The sequence below is a fragment of the Myxine glutinosa genome, chromosome 6, assembly GCF_964187855.1.
Source record: "Myxine glutinosa chromosome 6, kmMyxGlut1.1, whole genome shotgun sequence".
NCBI classification, from domain to species: Eukaryota; Metazoa; Chordata; class Myxini; order Myxiniformes; family Myxinidae; genus Myxine; species Myxine glutinosa.
Window position 1 is genome coordinate 101,244,108 of NC_136266.1, and position 23,083 is coordinate 101,267,190.

The window sequence follows — 23,083 nt, forward strand, 5'->3', positions numbered from 1 at the left end:
ATTTGACTGATGTTATCATTTACAGATGGATGTGAAAGTCCAGAAAATGAAGCATCTGCAATAAAAGCAGCCAATCCAATCAAGAACACAAACAACAAGTGAGTTGAGGATCTCGTTTAAGTTGACTGAAGAGTTTGTCAAGCCATGAATGGACATTATTGTTCCTGCACTTGAGTAAATTGATCATAAGTTAAACTTCCAAAACATTGGTATTGCAAGTCATGATTTGTGCCAAAATGTCAGCTTGTTTTTTGAAGTTACTTGTGACCCGTGATGAACCTTGTGTGGTGCCCCTCTCAATCTCGGGCTGGCAGGATGGCCTAGAGATACGCACATCCCCCCTGAGCTGTCCGGTCTGGGTTAGAATCCCGACTGACCTAATACTGTCATCCCGGTGTTTCACAGGCAGGTTGATTCATCAATGTGTGTGCCACCCTTTGCATGGACACTAAATGGACATTTTGTCTGCCGGCATTAGTTGGTGGACATTAAAGATCCCACGGTACCCTTTGTGAAGAGTTGCCAAGCTGTCGCCCACACAATGCTCAAATTCCAACTTCCTGCCCTAACCTGAGTAAATTAGCTCATACACACACACTCAATTAAAAATGTGACCTTGTTTGAACTCAACATGCTGCCCTAAAAATGCATCATGACTTGGGTCAAACTTCTCTTGGCCTTTTCTACATGGAAGTCTGGTTTAAAACGACATAAACCACCCAAGGAAAACTAGTAACGTACCTTCGGCAGTAGGAACCTTTCGATCTTTGTAGAGATCAGTAAGAAAAAGGCTGTTAATGAGGGTAGATTTCCCCAAACCTGATTCTCCTGTGGAACACACACACACACACACACACACACACACACACACACACACACACACACACACACACACACACACACACACACACACACACACACACACATTGTAATATGATCACAATGTTTAAATAAAAGGGTACAATTTTGGATATTAAAGCCATTATCTATATACAGTGTTGTAATATTTTCTTTCAAGTGTTTTTGTGTTTGTTTGTGTAAACTTTTTGTGTTTGTGCGTATGTTGTGCGTTTGTACGTTATGCTTTCATGGCCGAACCATAACACCTAGAAGCCCCAACTTTTAGGTGTACAAACTTCAGAATATGGGGGAGGTTTTAAGCCCCCTCACCCTCAATCCTTTCAAGGAAATTGTTTTTGTGGTTCTGAGTTGTTAGGGTTGTTAGGGTTGTCTGAGCCAATCTCCAACTGATCTTGTTTAAGTGCTGGGGGTACCCAGGTTCAAGCCAAGGGCACCAAAATACCTCCCTAAAATCCCCCCCCCCCCCCCCACCGACAAGGACAATCTCCATCTGTATGTATGTGTGTGTGTGTGTGTGTGTGTGTGTGTGTGTTGTGTGTGTGTGTGTGTGTGTGTGTGTGTGTGTGTGTGTGAAAATCATAGAAAATAAATGGCTAGGCCAATCTCCACCAAATTTTGAAACTGTGCTCGGGGCCACCCAGGGTTGAGCAATAGGCACAAAATAATAACCCCCTACTACAAGGCGCTGCATGGGGAAAAGCTACGTAAGGGTTCGAGCACATGTAGTGTATTGAAAACGTTGAAATTTTGTAAATAATTTAGTTTGTGTGTTTTTTGTGCTTTTGTTTGTTGTTCTTTCACGGCTGAAGCCACCACCGGGAAAAAATCTTACCCAGCCAGGTAGCGCCTTGTGACACTACCCTCCCCGCCAGGTAGCCCCTGCTAATAACATACACTGCCTATAAAGAAAGTCTACACCCCCTTTCAAAAATTTCACCTTTTGTTGCCTTACAGCCTGGAATTTAAATGCATTAAATTAGACTCTTTCCACCTTTATTTACATATCGTAAGCCACAACTTCCAAGTGAAAAATAAATTCTATAAATATCAGAAAATTAATGAAAAATACAAAACTAGATTATCTTGGTTGGATAAGTGTCCGCCCCCCCCTGAGTTAATACTTGGCTATAAGCACCTTTGACAGGAATTACAGCTGTGAGTCTGTTGGGATAGGTCTCTCCCAACCTTGCACACCTTGATTGGGCAATATTTGCCCATTCTTCAGTACAAACTGTTCAAGCTCCGTGAAGTTGTGTGGGGAATGTTGATGAACAGCAGTCTTCAAGTCATGCCACAGATTTTCAATTAGGCTTTAGGTCGGGGCTCTGACTGGGCCACTCAAGAACATTTATCTTTTGTTGGCTGTGTGCTTTGGGTCGTTGTCATGCTGAAAGCTGAACTTCCTTGCCAATTTCAGCTTTCTTGAAGAGGGCAGCAGGTTTTCCAATAGGATTTTTCTGTATTTTGCTCCATCCATTTGCCCTTCTATTGTGACAAGTGCCCCAGTCCCTGCTGATGAGAAACATCCCCATAACATTATGCTGCCACCACTATGCTTCACAGTAGGGATGGTGTTCTTTGGGTGATGCTCTGTGTTGGGTTTGCGCCAAACATAACGTTTTGCATTTAGGCCAAAAAGTTATATCTTGGTTTCGTCAGACCACAAAACATTTTTCCACATGGCTTCAGAATCTCCAGTGTTTTTTTGCATACCTCAAATGGGATTAAAGGTGGGCTCTTTTGAGTAATGGCTTCTTTCTTGCCACCCTACCATTCAGGTGAGACTTGTGGATTGTTTAGGATATTGTTGTCACGGATACTGTTGTGACCAGTCTTTGCCATAAAGGCCCGTAGCTCCTTTCAAAGTTGCCATTGGCTTCTTGGTGGCCTCTCTGATCAGTCTCCTCCTTGCTTGGTTATGCAGTTTGGAGGGACGGCCTGATCTAGGCAGGGTCTTGATGGTATCATACACCTTCCACTTCTTAATGATTGTACTGGTTGTGCTCCAAGGCCTTTGAGATATTTTTAGACCCATATCATAATCTGTGTCTTTCCATAACTTTATCCCGGAGATCTTTTGAAAGCTCCTTGGTGCTCATGGTTGAGTCTTTGCCATGAAATGCACTGCCCAGGAGAGGAAACCTACAGGAACAGCTGATTTTAATCTGAAATAATCAGAATCACATAATTGAACAGAGGTAGAGGTATAGTAGAGGCCAATTAACTTGGTATGTGATTTTGAAGGTGATTGGCTACACCTGAGATAATTTACAATTGCTATTATAAGGGGGTGGACACTTATCCAACCAAGATATTCTAGTTTTGTATTTTTAATTAATTTTCTGATATTTATAGAATTTGTTTTTCACTTGGAAATTGTTGGTTACAATGTGTAAATAAAGGTGGAAAAAGTCTGATTTAATGCAATTTCATTTCAGGCTATAAGGCAACAAAAGATGAAAATTTTGAAAGGGGGTGTATACTTTCTACAGGCAGTGTGTAATTGTAACTAAAAATCCAAGTTGTGGGGAATAAGAAAAGGTTAAAATTCTGTTTGAAACCTGCTTCCACTTCATGTTGGGGTCTTTATAGCAGACTTGTGTACGCATATTCCATATATCAATATACATGTCCTTACATTTCCTTTTTTGATACGAGATTGACATTTATTTGATCTTCTTCAAAGACATCATGCAGGAGGGGTGGCCATTTAAGAAATACCTGATAAACCCGAAAATGTTTCATTTTTCCAGAAGTTTGTTTAATTTTTGTTGCCATTATTCTTCCAAAGTCATCATTGGTGAAGTCAATGTAAAAATTTGTCTTTACAGCGTTTTGATGAACAACTGAGTGAAGCGATGAATAACTCATTGAGGCAATGAATATTGCAAGGGGGCTTGAATGGGTTACCTTGATAGGATGGAGTTTCGAAGAGACTTTAAAATGCAGGTGTATTGTCAGTCACCACTCATTTTACTATTATGTCGCTCATGTTCATCAAAGCATTGTGACAGAGTAAAATATACTTTCGTTTCATTTGAAAGTAACATTTTGAAAGACAAATCGTCTTGTGTCATAAATGTAACGTTGTTTTTAGATTTTGTCTGACTTTTAAACCAACCAATGGCAGCTGGCTTTGCGGTTGTGAAGGTTAATGTTATTTCATCGGTTTTAGCTTCCACTTCCACATGAATAACAAGGGCGTTTTGTAAGATAATGCACTAAATGAACACACAATTTGGAATGTGAACCTTGTGTGACGTCACAAAGCAATTGCTCATTTGGGATTGCCAAAACAGGTGTCCACACATGATAACATGGTGCTCTTTTCCACTGTTTAAGATAAACAGGATGTTCGCTTTATGTGAAAGTTGTATCACAACAAATTGTGTATTACGGTGCTATGAGCTCACCAACGACCATCAAAGTGAATTCGAATCCCTTCTTCACGGTCTTCCTGTGGACCTGCCCTGGCAGGGCCGAAAATCCGACGTACTCTTTCTTCTGGGGATTGGTGGAAAACACAATTTGTTCGAGTTAGACCATGAAAAGGTGACCTAGTTTGAACTCAACATGCTATGTTTGTCAACCTACTACGCAATACGAGGGATCCCAGTTCAAATGCAACTATCAGCATCTTCATTGGGGAATTTTACGTGTTGAATTTATCAAAGTGTATTCGTTGTAACTTTGCAGGATTCTGGATAAACCTGTTGGTTGAGCTAATATTAACACAGAGTGGATGTTGCCAAGTTAATGGGCAAGTTATAACAAGTCTCGTGTGCATATGCACCTTATAAACATTGATGCAACCAGCATGGCGCTGTTCAGTGCACTTGGTGGAACTACAACATCGTATTGTATTATCAAAAGGACAGGGGTCATATACCTTGACCAAAAAAGGGAACAACCACAACCAAGTGCAAGATGCAAAATGTATGACGTCAGGGCAAGCGTTCGTCCAACACTAACATACAGACGACAGTCTGATGCAAGAATCAAAAGGCTACCTTTATGGGCAATACATTGAAATCATATATATATCTTACAACCAATTGATATGTTTACAGAAATAAACTATGAACTGCAAACGACTTCCACTGTATAAAAGTTTCAATAGGTTTCCAAATAATGATGGTTTCCGACACACAACCCGGATAGTCACAAAGCTGAGTCACACAAACACTCTGTCGCTTCACCATGGATTAGTGTAAGCTAGATGCAATTCCTTCCTCTTCATATCAATAGCTTTACCATCATAAAGTCTTTGCTTTGTTGTTAAGGTGCAACAAGTGCAGTAAAAGTTTACAAATTCACTTACCTCTATATTAGAAACAGCAAAATGCACCAAGGAAGGACAGAGAGGGGGTGGGCAGAGGATGAAATGATCGAAATCAGTGCCATCGTTAAATGTACATATTTTAATCATCAACCAAGAATGACAAGTAAAGAATAAAATGGGTGGTTTATGTCCAAAAAAAAAGAAGAAGCTGGGAATGGTATTTACCAGTCATGTTGAACAGTTTGTTGTGAAGATGTCAAATGGAGACCGAGTGAGAGGCAGATGAATGGAGTAATAAAGTGGAGAAGGAAAATCGACAGAGAGGGATACGGATCGAGAAAATGACCGGCAGACAGCTGAAAAAAAGAGAAGCAAACACAGATAGTATCTGTCAGAGAGCCACAAGCCACTCCCTGCTCTTCCGCATTACCAACCAAACAGACACACCTAGCTCAAAGAAAACTCCATTTCACAAACTCCAAACCCCAGGGTGTGACTGGGGGGGGGGGGGGGGGGGGTAGTCCTTGAGCCAACCGGCCATATTTTGAAGTGAATGCTCCGGCGGGGGGAGTAATTCTCATTATGATTTTCCATTAGACCAATGTCTCAAGTGTCAGAAAAGGTGTGATGGACATCTGAGAACGGTAGCTTAGTGCCCGGATGGACGCCATCTTTGAAACCACCCAGCTCGAAAATGCCCATTTGGTGGGGTACATTGTTGCACGTGTATCTGGACTTCTATACTAGCTATCGATGTGCGGTTGACGACTAAATATACGTCCGATGTGTACCGTCTAAATAAAAAATAATATGAAGCATTTTGTTTTAGATTAATTATTATAAAAATCAATTATCGAAAAAAAATCATATATTTTTCAATATTTTATTATTAGACTTGTACTTTTTTTAGTGAAACAACACTGGTATGATTTTCCAAATTATGCATTGTGCTACACCGTTTATCTGTCTATAAAAATAACTCAAAAACTAAAACATATCATCCACCACGAGTGTACACAAAAAATATATGAAAAGGCATGCACTTTCCACAAACCGAAACTATGTCAGTTGGAATTTCCCGCCGATAATCAACCCACAGAACCCAGTGCCGAAAGTGACGTCAGTCTATTCTATATCTATATTCTATATTCTATATCTCAGTCTGAGATTTGTTGCGGTGACCTGATTAAATTTCTGAGGGGGGGGGGGGGGCGTGGGTGGCTTAAGAACTAAAAGTGAACATGTTAGATGGCGCCACATACAACTCTATTATAGAGTTGTATTGTGGCGCCATCTAACATGTTCACTGACTTGGATGAGTATGTCTATGTAAGCTGGCGAGCTTTTCGGATATCGGAGTAATCTAACGTCAGTCTTTTTGTTCTTTCAGCTGAGATGGCCGGTGTCGAGGCGAAACGGGCGAAGATTGAACCTGAGTCCGGAACGTGCATCCTGTGCAGCAAGAAGTCGCCACTCTCTGAACTAAGCAAGGCAGCGGGCAACAGTTCTTGGAAGACATTGTGTGACGCAGCCGCAGTTAGAAACTTTTATCCAATTCTAAAGCTAGTCCAAGAAGGCGCAGTTGAACTTCCTAATATTCCAATATTATACCATAGGGCTTGTAGATCAGACTTCACTCACAAAAACCACCTAGCTACTTTGACCAATGCAGCTAGAAGTTCTTCAGTTGATACTGGCGATGCGGTGCGACGGCGATCATCACGGGAAGAGACAGGATCAACTTCAACGGTCTACGATGATAAATGCATTTTTTGCCAGCGTGCTTCAAAATTCATAAAAGGCAGTCGTACCCGTGAAACAGTTGTCTTGGCTGTTGAACTTCGAGCAGATAAGACAATAAGAGATGCTGCGACAGCTCGCAATGATGAGAGAGTTTTGGCATTGACTACACGAGATATGGTTGCAGCTGAGGCTCACTACCACTTCTCCTGCTATAGAAACTACACACGGCCCCAAAAACCTCAAGTAGAAACTGACATTGAAGATAATATCGAGAAAAAAGAAATGATACGATGTATATTCAATTTCATTCGCACTGACTTGTTCTTGAACCCGAGGATTGTTCCAATAGTTGATGTTGCAACAGATATCCTGTCTTCAGATACATTTTCAGTTGATGTTCGTGACTCCATCAAGAAGAATCTGCAGCGCACATTACAAAGAGAGTTTGGAGAATCGCTCATCTTCTTCAATGTGAAACACCGTGTATACTTGATGCCCGATAATCTGACAAAGCGAGAGATTGCTGCAGAGTGCGTAAACCTGAAAGCAGAAGTGAAAGCATTTGAACGAACGGACGGTGAAAGTAACATTGTGCGTGCAGCTACTTCACTGCGACACCAGATCAAAGATGCTCATTACAATGAACGTTGGCCGCCTCAGCCAGCAGAACTCACTTCAGATTACGTGAAGATACCAGATTCTCTTCGTGTATTTCTGCATACTTTGATTTGCGGGAGTGGGGGTAGCTCTGCGCGTGCCGACACACTGGTATGGTCGATGGCTCAAGATATCATCAATGCTGTACACCGGGGTACCATCAGAACATCGAAGCATGTCCTACTTCCGTGGGTCATGAAAACGATCACCGGTAATACAGAGGTCATCAGAATATTGAATCGACTCGGGCACGGATGTTCGTACACAGTTCTGGAAGAAATCGAGACAGCGCTATGCATAGACAAATTAGCAAGTGTGGAGAAAGATACAGTACCACTTCCGTCACATGTGCACCCTTCGGTCCCGACTGTATTAGCATTCGATAACATCGACAGGCTAGAGGAATCGCTGAGTGGTGGCGGAACATCGCATCGCGTCAACGGTATCATCGTCCAACCGAAGTCGCAGTCGTGTTTGCCGCCCCAACCTCCATCGGCAGTATCCAAAGCAGATAAGAAGCGATCTATCCCGTCATCCAGCGATTTAGTTCCAATATACAGCGGTGGGAAACGAGAGGGCCCACCTGCAATCAAGCCTGCAGATCTTTCTGACACTCTTGCAGGCGCAACATCCCTTGCGCAGCGCCGAAATCACGTATGGATTATGACTCGCATGCTGGAACCATGCGACCAGACAATCAGTTCGTGGACTGGTTTCAACATCATGACTAGAGATCGTGTTCAGGTGACGGAAGATGTAGTTGGCTACCTGCCGACTATAAACGCGCCTGCCACAGATATGGCAACAGTGCAAGAAATCCTCAGAGAAGCTCTGAACATCATGTCATCACTTCAGCTTGAGCGTATACCGGTGGTGCTAGACCAGGCACTATTTGCTAAGGCGACCGAAATAGCATGGAAAGATGTCGATCGATATGGAAGAATCGTGCTCATGATGGGGAACTTCCATACCATCTGTAACTTCATGTCGAGCATTGGGAAAATGTTTAGAGATGCAGGCCTTCAGGATGTAGCTGTTGAGTCAGGAGTAATCGCTGAAGGTTCCATCAACAGGGTTCTGGAAGGCAAGCAATACAACCGTGCTGTGCGACTCCACAAGTTGATGTACGAGGCACTAATGCGCATCATTTGGAAGGGCTTCCAGGTGTGGATAGAAAGCAATCATCCTGACAAGGAACCCCAGATTCGAAGCACTGACCTCAAAATTCGCAGCATCAAGGAGGATGTTTGCCACGAGACTCTCGCTGCTGCTCTCGATGATGATTCATGTGTACAGAGCTTTGACATGTTCGCGAAATACCTACATTTTCTGCGAACCAAACATGGAGACCTGGCTCGCTTCTGGATGATGTATATTGATATGGTAGAGACCCTGCTGGGGTTGATTCGTGCGGATAGAGAAGGCGACTGGATGCTTCACTTGGCTTGTGTCAGAAGAGTGATCCCTTGGTGTTTCGCAATGAACAAGGTGAACTATGCTAGATATCTACCAGTGTACTATGCACAGATGACGCAACTCCACGAAACATGCCCCGAGTTGTACAGGCATTTCAATCAAGGCTACTTCTCCGTACAGCTTAGACCAGGGAATCCATTTGCCAGAATCGCTGTTGATCAGACAACAGAAGAAACAGTAAACAAAGATACGCAAACAGCTGGAGGAACACGAGGTTTTAGTCTTCGACAAGGGGCTGTGTCACGATACTATCTAACTGCAGAAAATCGGGCTACTGCACTGAGGCAACTACGAGAAACTATCCTTGTGAATGGCAGCGACACATCTCACGCCAAGCACCCTGACTTGTCTACTTCTCGCATCAAACGTGATGAGTCTGGCGTCACAGCTATCTGTGATCTACTGGAAAATGACTGGACCAATCCATTCGCCGATGATCCGTCATGTCTTCTCAGTATATCTACCGGAGCGGCTGCGAGGGAGGACGTTTCTAATGACCTACTCAACACCCTGCAAAAGGGGGAAGCGGCGTATCAAAGCTTCCAGAAACGTCTTGAAGAGGGAACAGGCTTTCATGACACATTGAACAAGCTAAACTTGAAGACCTTTGGTAAGATCAAGCAGAAAGTTGTGAAGGGCACAAACAAGGAGATCGTCCTGAGAGCTGACAGACAACTGTTTGCCACCATGATACTCATCGCCAAGACAAGGAACCTCGACATGCAACTTGTCCTTTGTCACCCACTAGGGCCGTTACCATGGTCTTTGGCAAACGTTGATGGGTCAATGAAAAAAACGAACAAAGCTGCACTTGCGAAACACATGGAAGGTCTTGTGGAACCAGCCGAGAACGTTGACAAGCGAAGTGCAACAATAATTGATGCGATGGCTCTCATACAAAAGATGCATGGCGAGAACGACACGTTCGAAGAACTATCTGACCGCATCCTTGCTGCAGCGCTTCACGCTGGTCAAGGCAGTGAGCGCATCGATGTTGTCTTTGACACATACACAGAAGAATCCATCAAAGCAGCTGAGCGTGTGAACCGCGGTTCAAATGAAGGCATCAGTTTCAGCGAGATCAGACCCGCACACAAAATCATGAACTGGCGGCGTCTCCTTGCTTGCAGTCAGACAAAGGAGAAACTGGTTGTGTTTCTGGCGGAGTCGTGGAAACATGAAACAAATCGCGAAAAGCTAGGCAACAGAACACTGTATGTCACCTGTGGTGAAAAATGTCTGGTACTGACCCGCGATAGGTGGAAGTTGGTGCAAGCACTCGAATGTAGCCACGAGGAAGCAGACACGCGTATGTTTCTCCACGCAAAGCACGCCGCTACCCACTACAAGACGATCATCTTAGTGGCAGATGACACCGACGTTCTGATCATCAGTCTTCATCTCAGCAGAACCATCGATAGTCAGCTCTTCATCAGACGAGGAACAAAGGTTCGAGTCAGAATGATCGACGTTGGAAAGTTGGCTGCGGTATTGGGGTCTGGAGTTTGCAGTGCATTGCCAGGGCTTCATGCATGGAGCAGGTGTGACACTGTGAGTGCTCTGGCTAGCCAAGGAAAGATAAAGGCTTTGAAGCTTGTGCAAGCGAATGAGCTGTATCTTCAAGCATTCACAGATCTGGGATCTTCGTGGAATGTACCAACAGACGTCTTCAATAGCATTCAGGCCTTCACGTGTCAGCTGTACGCCAAGAACACGAAGATCGTCGGTATTAATTCGCTCCGTTATCACATGTTCTGTGCAAAGAAGGGCCAGATCGAATCTGGACAATTGCCGCCTTGTGAAGACTCCTTGATGCAGCATACGCTTAGGGCCAACTATCAGGCGGCTATCTGGCGACGCAGCCTTGAAAACCTACCAGACGTCCCAACACCATCAGCAGGACATGGTTGGGAACTCGATGATGGCGGTTCGCTCACAATCCGATGGATGGCGGGTCTACCAGCTCCAGATGTCGTCTTGAATCTCATCTCATGCACATGCAGAAGGACGTGTCGACCGTCAGATTGCTCCTGCATACTGAATGGGTTGAAGTGCACTGTTGTGTGCAAGCTGCAGGGATGCTCCAACATGGTGCAGGATGATGCTATCGTGGCTCAGGATGCCAATGACTCTGATGGCGACTCTGATGATTAACTTTGTGTGCACTGTATATTGTATAGCATATGTTGTTCTCTATTATAATGCAGGCCAAATTGCCTGAAAATCTTTATAGACAGATAAACGGTTTAGCAAAATGTATAATTTGGAAGATCATACCGGTGTTATTTGACTAAAACATGACATGTTCAATGATACCTCCGCTTGCTTATTAGGAATATACATCGTATGGTGTTAAAATCAGCTCCATACGTCTTTCCAAACTCTAGTAATGAATAATTAATATAATTGGCGGCCATTTTGAAATCCAAGATGGCCACCAAAGTGCAGATTTCCTATGTAACAATTTCCGCCTGCTTATTAGATATCGTATGGTGTTAAAATCCTCTCCGTACGACATTCCTAACTTGCGTTATCGTCAGAATAGATAATGCCAGCGGCGGCCTAAGTCATTTTATGCCTCTTTACATTTATTTGTTGTAAACTCGTGGTGGATGATATGTTTTAGTTTTTGAGTTATTTTTATAGACAGATAAACGGTGTAGCACAATGCATAATTTGGAAAATCATACCAGTGTTGTTTCACTAAAAAAAGTACAAGTCTAATAATAAAATATTGAAAAATATATGATTTTTTTTCGATAATTGATTTTTATAATAATTAATCTAAAACAAAATGCTTCATATTATTTTTTATTTAGACGGTACACATCGGACGTATATTTAGTCGTCAACCGCACATCGATAGCTAGTATAGAAGTCCAGATACACGTGCAACAATGTACCCCACCAAATGGGCATTTTCGAGCTGGGTGGTTTCAAAGATGGCGTCCATCCGGGCACTAAGCTACCGTTCTCAGATGTGCATCACACCTTTTCTGACACTTGAGACATTGGTCTAATGGAAAATCATAATGAGAATTACTCCCCCCGCCGGAGCATTACTTTTGGTCTGGCTCAAGGACTAGGGGGGATTACTGAGTTGTAACATAGTTGAAATAACAAAATGATGCGGTCAGGTTGGCATGTGTGTATATATATATATATATATATATATATATTATATATACAGACTTGGCATTTAATATGGAATTTTTTTTTTTCTTGACGGGTTTACTTTCTTAACTCAGTATATCAATCTGTTTACTTGAGTTTATTTTACACTTTGGTGATTTATTTGTTAAAAGAACCATGTCACTGATTGTCTGTCGCAGCAAGAAGTCAACAACAGGATTATATCACAGGTGGCGTGGCAAAATGTACGGACAGGTGCATTTGATGAATGGCTTCACAGTCGGGTATACAAGGGTTGTTGCGTTCTGTATTAGTGGAAAACAACTGCTGCACGTCTCCAAAAGTTATTGCCGCTTCCTCTGGAGATGGTCCGTCAACTCGACAATGCTGTTTGTCATGGAGTGGTGGCTTTACGAAATTACGGCATGAAACAGCGTGCTATTGCTCGGCAGTATGGCATCACTCAAGGTCAGGTGTCAAATATCCTGAAACGAAATGCTCAGAGGGGTGTCCCTACTCCAATACCGAGGCCAGGACGTCCCCGCAGAACCACAAGGAGGGATGATCGCCAACTGCACCGGTTAGTCCGCAATGGCCGTACCAAGTCAGCTAATCGGCTTAGGGCTGAGTGGTAGCAACTGACAAATGTGCCTGTACCCAGAAGGCTAGTCAACCAATGACTGGTTCAAGCAGGCTATCGTGCCAGGCGTCCTCTGAGAAAGCCACGCCTGACCAATCAACACCGCCAGCGCCGATTGCAGTGGGCCAGAGAGCACCGTCAATGGCAGCCAGAACACTGGAATCACGTGATCTTCAGTGACGAGTCTAGATTTCTGGTCTATCGTCAATATGGCCGCGTCCGAGTGTGCAGACAAGTGCATGAAGCCTACAACAAAGATTGTATAGTGCCAAGAGTCCAAGCTGGAGGTGGTGGGGTGACCGTTTGGGCTGCTTTTCATGCAGGGGGAAAAACTGACCTGGTTGTTCTGAATGGAAACCTGAACCAGTTCAAGTACAGGGCCATTCTGGAAGAAACATTGCTTCCATTTGCTCATGCAGCCTTTCGAGGAAACTTTGTCTTCCAAGATGACAATGCACGGCCTCATCGTGCTCGCATGATCCAACACTTTCTTGCTGACCGTGGTGTAGAGCATATGGAATGGCCTGCCATGTCCCCGGATATGAATCCGATAGAGAACTTGTGGGCAGAATTAACGCGTCAAATCGACCACTTGGACCAGCAGCCGACCTCTGTGCATGAATTGCAGCAGACTATTGTCACTGCATGGCAAGCGATTCCTGTCCAAACCTTGACAAATCTCGTGAACAGCATGCCTCAACGTGTACGTGCTCTCCTCAATGCTCGTGGGGGTTACACGAAGTACTGAACTGTAATTTTACTGTCCGTAATCCCAGTCGTAATTTAACTTTTGTTTTTGTTAAAAAAAAATTTGGCTAATGTGCAAAATAAAGAGATACTTCTGGAAAACGTACAGAAGTTTAACACAGTACTGTCCATGAATTGAGTTCGATATCAGTTTACATCACTTTCAAGGATCAATTTATTTATTTCGAAATGTCAAATGTGGTTTTTGTTTCTTTTAAAGGTCACATTAACAAAATATAGAATAATTTCAACATAATTCCAATGAACTTTTGGTTCTAAGACATCTTGAAAAGTAAGTTCACCCCCACAAAAAAAATATTCCATATTAAATGCCAAGTCTGTATATGACTCCATGGTAAGATCTGCAACCTTTAATTGAACAAACAATGACTCAACGTTTCGATTAACAACATGTGACAAAGCCACACGCCTCCGTTAATCTTCCTCAAGAGTGATAAAATCATCTCAACATCCCCTTATATGCAAAGTGGGCGGGGTATATGCAAAGTGGGGTGGGCAAAGCTGGACAGCCAATTAAACCGTATCACACCGCTCTCGTGAACGGAGACGTTACTGACCAAATTCAAAAATCAACCGCATATTAACGGTTCAAAATAATCCTGTAAGCAATGCTGGATTATAACTCAAGTGTTTAGAAAATCAGGAACAATCATTACATTTAATTAAAAGTTAAACTTGTAAACAATTAAATTGTAAATTAAATTATCACTGTAAATATATTAAAGCAAAAAAAATTTAAGATAAAATAAAATTGTCATAATATCAAGATTAAATTGTGTAAAGGGGAATATGCGGTAAAGGGGAATGTTTCGGCAGACAGCCGAAAGGGCCACATGTGATGATCGTCTGACCTTTATCATCTGATCATCTTTATCATCATTTTTATCATCTGATCATCATCATCATCAATCATCTGACCTTTATGTATGTATACCCTATATAGAGATAGGGTATACATACATAAAGTATGCTGTGTGCCCACGGACGTGCTGGGACCGTGGAGAGCACGCTGGGCCGCCTTTCCTGGACGACCAAGGCAGCGCGTGAACATCATCCTGCCTGCAATTCCCCTTTGTGAGTGTGATCGTGCCCGTGTCTGGGTTAATATAAGACTGACTAAGTTCTGCTCTTTGTCTGCTTTCTACCGAATTGTACATTGTGTAAATAATAGTAATTAAATCCTGTTATTCCTTTATTCGACCATTTCGTCCCTTCCATCATTGACTAAGCGTGGTACGAATAGAACCGCTCGAATCGGGTTCCAATACGAGAAAACTGCACGGACCATGTGGTACGCAATCCGCTCAGTGTACTAAAATTACACGTGGCTCATGCGAGGCTTGCTTCCCCGCTTCCATGGCGGTGCAGGTATTTAGGTACGTGCGAGACTTGGTCCCGAAACCCTACCTTGCGTTTGCCCGGAAGAGGCGTTTCAAGCCTCGGTTACGCCGGCCCAGAAAGAACAAGAGGCTTAATGTCCCCTTGGTAAGGGTAGGAAGGGCGGCGGAACACCGTAACAATATTGTTGCGGATATGAGGATTGTGTTTTTTTATTGTGTTGTATTGTATAGTAAATTGTTGTAAATATCACCTTCTGTAAAATGTAATGATTCCTTGTAAATACCTCCGTTATGTAAAAAGGTCAAAGGGCGTCCCATAATTAGTCCATAAAGCATACACGTCAGCCAATCATAGATTTCCCCCTGGTTGATAGTTATATCTTTATTATGTGTATTAGGGTAAGGCCTTGTCTCCCATTAAGATGACACTCCATTGCACCAAGTGAAATAGATAGATTCCCTTCATTCTTCATTCCCATTCCCAAAACCTCCATTTCCCCTTTCGTCATTGCCAAGCCTCAATTGCCAATTACATCCCCTCCAAAACCACCATTGAACATGTGCTCGGGTCGGGGAAGAAGGGGCGTGCCCGCCGTTGTCATCAAGGGTGGAGCCAGAGGGTCGCGCGACCAACCAGGGCCGAGGTGAGCACACCGATGGGCGTGTCCAAAAGGCCGGCGGCTTGATCACCGGAGGCGTTATAAAGGCGCGCGCGCAAGAAGCAAAGTGGGTGGTCGTCAGCAGTTGTCGGTGGTGAGGAGTGATTGGACCAAGAGAGAGAAAGAGTGGTTGGACCAAGAAGGAGAACATAGAGAACATCCAAGGAGAGGACATCCCGGAAAGCACAAAGCCTGCTATTCGTCGCCTTGCTCGCCAAAGTTGGACCAAGCAAGAGAGTTGGGCAAGAAGCAAGCACGTTGCTCAGTGGTGTGGTTGGACCAGACGAGTCCTGGCAAAGCACGCGACGTCCCCAGAGCAGCCGCAGCCACAGCAGCAACGACAGCAGCGTGGGGCCTTGACGGCAGTTCCGGAGCAGGGCCGCGAAGGAACGGCGGCGGTCAAACGCGCCGATCGTGCTGCAGTACCGGTGGACCTTCCTCTCCCTCCAGCCATCCACCTCCCGCCAGTCCTATCATCATTCCCCACGTGAGTTTGTTTTGTTTGTTCTGTCCTGGGTATTTAATTAAGCTTGTATAAGGAATTTACACTGTGTCTCTAAAATCTTCTGTATATTATTTTATTATCTTTCCTTCTCCTTGGTTTTTTTGAGCCTGTATATAGTAGGAATAAATTTAGTAGTATTTTCAACCTTTTTTTTCGTCTTCTTCTTCTTCTTCTTCTTCACATCCGTGTCGCTTTTGTCTTTTCCATATTGAATATCTGTGGCGCGATCCGGCCAACGTTCGGGAATCGGGTTAGTCGGGGTAACTGTTAGGCCGCGGTGCCATCCGCTCGGCAAACCAACATCCTTATCCGCGGGCCGTAACAATATATATATGTATATTTATATATATATATATATATATATATATATATATATATATATATATATATATATATATATATATATATATATATATAAATATAAATATATATATATATATATATATATATATATATATATATATATATATGCATGGCTCAGATAGTGGGTACACTTTACTATGCTTGCATGAATTCCCCCAGAAAATAAAAATGAGGTGCCTAGATACAAAACTAATTGTCAGATGTGAAGGCAGACACCTTGGTGGACCTGTAGAAACCAGCAATACAAATGATTTTTTTTTTTTTTTTAATAATATGAATATAAGTACGTCAAAAAATGGCCTTTATAATAAAAAGAAATGTTACATTTGTGCTCTTTAAAATGCTTTTCTCATTGCATGTGTCGTTCCTGTTGATTATTTTCAATGTAGTTACTCTTAAAATAAAACTGGATGTCACTACTATGTGTTGATAATGTTTTGTGTTCAACAGTCAAGTTTCCAATGCGTTGTAGGTCCGCCAGAAAAACAAGATTCGCACATAACGCTTGGTGTCCGTTGCAACAGAGAAAATGGGGGAGCCAAGGCTGATATTGTTTCCTTAAATTTCCGTCCCAAATATGGCCTTATTTATTGAAAATAAGTGGGAAAACAAGAAGAGAAAAAGAGGAGGTCAATGTTGTGATCGGAAAATAAAAAATCTGGACAAATAAAATTCTTCGCAATTTTTGTGTCAGCCCCGTCACGTGCGTATCACTCTCTCCTCATCTGAACGATAGATCGCCGTCTTCGGAAAATCATGCTTGTTTACCAAGTTTCCTGCTCGGTGAAAACAATAAGACCACACACGCGCGCTTGCAAACGATCATTCTCCGGCAAGCTCAGCATTCGTCTGCGTGTCCGTGTCTCCTCACTAGCGTGACGTGCGAATCAGAGTTTACAATTTCGACTCGCGGAGCTCGCCGTCGTCCGATCATTCTTCACTTTAACCAGTATTTGAATGTTTTCAGTTGAATAAAGACCTGCAAGGTAAGAAGTATGAATCTACTTTATTACCGAAAGGAAAGTTTTGTTAAAACTCTGAAGAAATTGCATGAATTTTTACGATATATTGTGCAGAAGTTCATGGCTTTTCTGTCTAATTTTCCTTATGCCTCTCTTGGTTGGCTCGTGCTGACGCATGTTACGCGCCATTGTGAAGATCAACATCATCCCGATATTGTTCTCTACTGAGTTTCTCTCATGAAGTACTGCTTTTCATTTGGTGAGGCAAAAATAATTTGTCTCCATGAATAAAAATGTGTGTTTAGGTAAATTTAAGCTATCATATTCGGCACGTCATGCTGACACCGAAGTTGTAATACCGCACATAACTTGGACAAGCATCCTGCGATGTCCACGTTATGTGCCGAATGGCTTTCATTTCTATCGGTGAATCTCGACTAAATGATCAGAATTTGTCCACATTTATTGATTTACGATCACTGTTCATCACAATTTTTTTAATTTTTTTTTTGTATACTGAATCGAGGCTCGTGAAAGAGCTAACATTTATTTCACAAACAAATCAGCCAGACAAACAAAATATATAAAAAGAGGGAGCGGAAGACAAGATGGGGAGAGAAGGGGAAGCACACAAACACAACATTTGAGAGCAGGGAGTTGTGTGGGAGGGAGAGGGCTTGGGGGGAGGAGGCGTGGGAAGGGGGGGGGGCGGGTGGGAGAAGTATAAAACACAAGGACACCAAGGACTTCCAGGGCAGAAGTTGGTATTTCAAAAAAGTGGATTTGGGATGAAATTAGTGGGGGTAGAAAAGATCAAGGTTTTGGATGGGGGAAGATAAGAGATGGTGGTGAACAGCTGTTTTAAAGATCTGGAGGGTGGAGTGGAATTGAAGAGAGTGAGGGAGTTTGTTCCAGAGGTGCGAGAAAAGAGGAATGAAGGAGTGAACGTGAGCAGCGAGTCTTGAGTTTGGCAGTTTAACCATAAGAGGGTTGCAGGCAGATCTTGTGCGACCTGTAGGAATATTTGCGGGACAGAGCCCAGAGAGAGCTGGGGGGGGGGGGGGGTGAGGGGGAGAGTCAGTAGAAGATGGAAAGACCACCAACCTGCCTGTGGTGAGTGAGTGAAAGGCCCCTGGAGTTAGCTTCATCGCGGGAGACAAACAGATAAAGAGTACAAAGGATATAAAATAGACATGTTAAGATGGTTAAATGCAACAGACTGCAACTTGGTAAAGTTGTTTGGTAGAGTTGTTTCAACACCATATGTGAGGATAAGGTACTGTTATTAATATCTAGCTCATGGTGATGTTGAAATTGGTCATATTAGCCAAAGAATTTCAATTGGGTTAAAGTGTAACATTACAACATCAAGTTTGGTGTCCGAGTTATGTGCACGTCCTCGACACATCTTTTCATGCTTCTGGAAATATATTGACTTTTTAGGGTCCATTAAAATACTTCCAAATGTGTGTGTATTCTCCTATGTCTTTCTAACAATTTTACACTCATTTTGCTGAACATTTTTTTTTTTTTTCTAAGTATGCATATTGTGTGGTGTTGGCCCATGCTGATGATATGCACATAAACCACCTTTAGAGGCCATTTTTCCCCGCAAAGCGGGGGTTGGCCTTTTTCGGGAACCGTGGTTGTTGTTGTTTTTCGGTCCCCTATTTGAAGCAATGTTTTACGGCCGGATTCCCTTCCTGACGCCAACCCTTTTTGCCGCCTTTAACGACAAACAGGGAATTACCAGTTCTAACGGTGTCCAAATTTCATTTGCCCAAAATTTTGTGACTGAAGCAAATTTGCTAAAATATTTGTTGAGCATGATGCCCATAGTGATCAAGATTGAGCTTCATATTACATTTAAAAAAAACAACACACACACACACTGCAAATAACCGATTAAAGTGGACCCCGAGTTATGTACATATCAAGATAAGCCTGTATTGAGTGTGTTGTATGTCTTCGCTAATAATTTTTTAACCGAACATGCTGCAGGTCTGAAATTCTAGATTTAGATACTTAAATACACTTACATTAACATAATAGGTTGCATTTTATATTCCCTTGAACAACATATTTTGCCCTTAATGTAACAATGGGTGTACCCACTATCTGAGCCATGCTCATATATATATATATATATATATATATATATATATATATATATATATATATATATATATATATATATATATATATATATATATATATATATATATATATATATATATATCAGTCACTATGCGACCTTCATATCATCAGTGGAGAACCGCCAGCAAGGTGTCCCATACAGCTGCTGCTGCACCTTGCTGGGAGCGATACGCACCGCCTGCCATCGGTGACGTTATCTCTGGTATCCACTCATCATATGGAGTCGACCTCGACCTATATATATATATATATATATATATTGTTGTGGATATGAGAATGGTTTTTTTTTTGTTGTTGTTGTGTAAATTGTTGTAAAATATCGCCCTCCTTACTCCAGTGTTGTATAAAGGTCAAAGGGCGTTCCCGTAGTTAATTCCATAAAGCATACACGAAGGACACCATATATCCCTGTTCAGTAGTTTATTTCCTTATTCTGTGTATTAGGTTAAGGCTTTGTCTTCCATTAATTAATACTCCATTGCACCGAATTCAAATAGATAGATCCCCTTTCATTCCCATTCCCAAAACCTCTACTGCCAACTGCATTTGCCGCCATTACGGCGTGGTCAGCTCGGGGAAGAAGGGCGTGCCCGCCCATCGTCATCAAGGGCGGAGCCAGAGGGCCGTGCCGACCAATCAGGGCCGAGGCGAGCTGACCGATGGGCGTGTCCTGGACACCAGCGGCTTAATCGCCTGAGGCGCTATAAAGCACGCGCGCGAAAGCCGAGAGGTGGTTGTTGGACCAAGCAAGAGAGAAAGTGGTTGTTGGAATAAGCAAGAGAGGGAGAGGTGAATTAAAAGAGTTGCGCCAAAGGTTCCAAGAAGGAGTTGCGCCAGAAAGGATCCCTGAAAGAGCAGCGGCACGCAGCAGCTTCAGCCACAGCAGCTTCAGCCACAGCAGCTTCAGCCACAGCAGCTTCGGGGCTTTGACGGCAGTTTCAAGCGGGGCCGCAAAGGAACGGCGGCTGCTAAACGCGCCGATCGAGAAAGGGCGGCGGCTGCTCATCCCCGACCCGACCGTGCTGCGGTTCCAGCTGAACCTTCCGCTCCCTCCAGCCATCCACCTCCTGCCATTCCTGTCATCATCCCCCGTGTAAGTGTGCTTGTAGTCTGTCTTTTGTCTTGTCCCTGGGTATAAGTAAGCTTGTATAAGTGAATATTTGCACTGTGTCTCCTTGATTCCTTCTGTCTTTATTTTATTATCCTTCCTTCTCCTTGGTTTCTTTTGGTTGTAAATAGTAAATAAATTATATTTGTATTCCTTACCCTTTGTCTTTCTTCTTCTTCACATCCTTCGCTTTAGTCTTTTCCCCATTGAATATCTGTGGCGTGATTTTGGCCAACGTTCAGGAATCGGGTTAGTCGGGGTAACTGTTAGGGCCGCGGTGCCATCCGATCGGCAAATCAACATCTTATCCGCGGTCCGTAACAATATATATATATATATATATATATATATATATATATATATATATATATATATATATATATATATATATATATTGTGGATTTGAGAATTGTGTTGTGGTTTTTTTATTATCGTTGTAATGAAGCTTGTGTAAATATCACCTTCCGTGTTATGTGTAAAGGTCAAAGGGCGTCCCTTAATTAGGTCATATACAATCACGTAGCAAATCATAGATCTCCCTGTTCAGGAGTTATCTCCTTATTATGTGTATTAGTTTAAGGCTTTGTCTTCCATTAGTTGACACTGCATTGCATCAAATTGGAACAAGGTAGAATCCCTTTTCAAATTCCCCAAAGCCTCCATTTCCAACCGAATCCCCTTTTGTCAGCCATTGCCAACTGCATTGGGCGGTTTTCTGCGTGCGGTTTTCTGCATTCGCCGCTGCTGCTTTGGGACCGTGTTTTTCGCCGCAAGACTCCATTGAGCACGTGGTGAGATCGGAGAAGCAGGGGGAGGAGCCGTATGAAGGGCGTTGGCCACCCATCGTCATCAAAGGTGGAGCGAAAGAGCCCGTGCCAGCCAACCGGCACTGCAGTGAGCGACCCGGTCGGCGTGCCCTGGGAGCCCGCGGATTGATCTCGAGGCGCGATATAAAAGCGCGCGCGCAAGCCTTTTGGGAGAGACGGCAGATGCGTGAGAGAGTTGGCAGTGCACCAAAGCCCAGTCGAGTCCAGTCCAGTTGAGGAGGAGCGGAGAGTCCAGTGGAGCGGCTGACCAAGGAAGCCCCCACAGCAGATGAGTGAGGAGTCCACCGCCGCTGAATCCACCGCAGCTGGGTGGGGTTGAGTTTCTAACGGCAGTTCGACCCGCGGCCGCGAAGCAACGCCGCCGGACGAACGAGAGTGTGGAGAGTCGGCGGCTGCTCCCTCCCGGCCCGATCGTCCTCTGGTCCGAGCTGAACTTCCCTCCTTTCCAGCCACTCGTGCCTGCCTTCATTGCCCATTCGTGTGAGTCTGTCTTTGTTTGTTCTGTCCTGGGTTTGTAAGTAAGACTGCCATAGGTAAGCTAGTGTTGCACTGTGTCCTTCTGGTCCGTCCCTCTTTCTGTAATTATTTTCTTATTCTTCCTTCTTCCTTGGTTTCTTTGATTGTGTAAATAGTAATTAGCAAATAAATCATATTCGTATTTCCTACCTTTGTTCTACTTCTTCTTCACATGCGGTCGTTTTTGTCTTTTCCCCCATTGAAAACCTGTAGCGCGATTTTGGCCAACGTTCAAGAATCGGGTCTAGTTTCTGTTAATAGTTCGTGCCGCGGTTGCTAAAACCGCTCGGCAATTAACATCTGTCTGCGGTATGAACGGGGCTGCGCACCTGCCTGTCTGGAGGTAGCTGTGCAGCGTCAGGGACCCCGTCGGTCAGTCAAAGATGAGGGGATTAATCCCCTCTCGGTAAGGGGAAAAGAGGCCGACGTTGGGTTCCGTAACAATTGGTGTCAGGATTGTCGGATTCGGATCTGAAGCGCGAATAGTGCGCTCAAAATTTCGAGCGGCCAAAATTTAATTTTAAAAATCTCAAATTTGAAAAATCCTGCCATGGATGGTCAAGGCGATCGGGTGCCGGTGGGGGAGATAGAAGGGTTAGGGGTAACCCAGGACTACAGGGAGGAAATGGAGGAGGAGAGCAATGGTGAAGTGGTTGCGGGGGTATCAGGTGTGCAAGATGGCGCCCTCGTGCACATGGTTGTAGAGGCACAAAATGGCGGCTCGCACGTGGTTGCGGCAGCTGAGCCCGCGCCACGAATGAATTTGGACCTCTTTATGAAGCAGATGATAGCCGTTATGGTAAAGACAGACGATAATTTCAGGGGAATGGGGCAGCAAATGGGGAACCAACTCGTGGGATTGAGGGCTGATAGTGAGCGATTGGGGGGCCAAATGGGGGCAATGAGGGACGAAGCGAGGGGTACCAGTGCCCAAATTGGGAAGATAGACAGCAAATTTGAGGGGTTAGACAATAAATTTGAGGGGTTAGACAATAAATTTGAGGGGTTAGACAATAAATTTGAGGGGTTAGACAATGGGATAAAAGGGGTGAAGAATGGGTTAACGGGGCTAGAAGACAAGATGGAA

General features: G+C 43.6%; 1 protein-coding gene across 2 annotated transcripts in view; it reads right to left on the bottom strand.

The window, feature by feature from the left end:
- The window catches only part of LOC137430108 (septin-5), a 40,257-nt gene extending 34,755 nt beyond the window's left edge, over positions 1 to 5,502 (bottom strand). For both annotated transcript variants that reach the window (XR_013623834.1, XM_068120674.2), the window contains exons 1-3: positions 5,369 to 5,502; positions 4,275 to 4,367; positions 742 to 828 (exon numbers count right to left, since the gene is read on the bottom strand). Coding sequence is in view for 1 of the 2 variants with exons in the window: in XM_068120674.2 (XP_067976775.1) it covers positions 742 to 828; positions 4,275 to 4,367; positions 5,369 to 5,375 (187 nt within the window). In the remaining variant the exon portion in view is untranslated. The remainder of the gene's footprint in view (positions 1 to 741; positions 829 to 4,274; positions 4,368 to 5,368) is intronic.
- Positions 5,503 to 23,083: the final 17,581 nt, after the last annotated feature.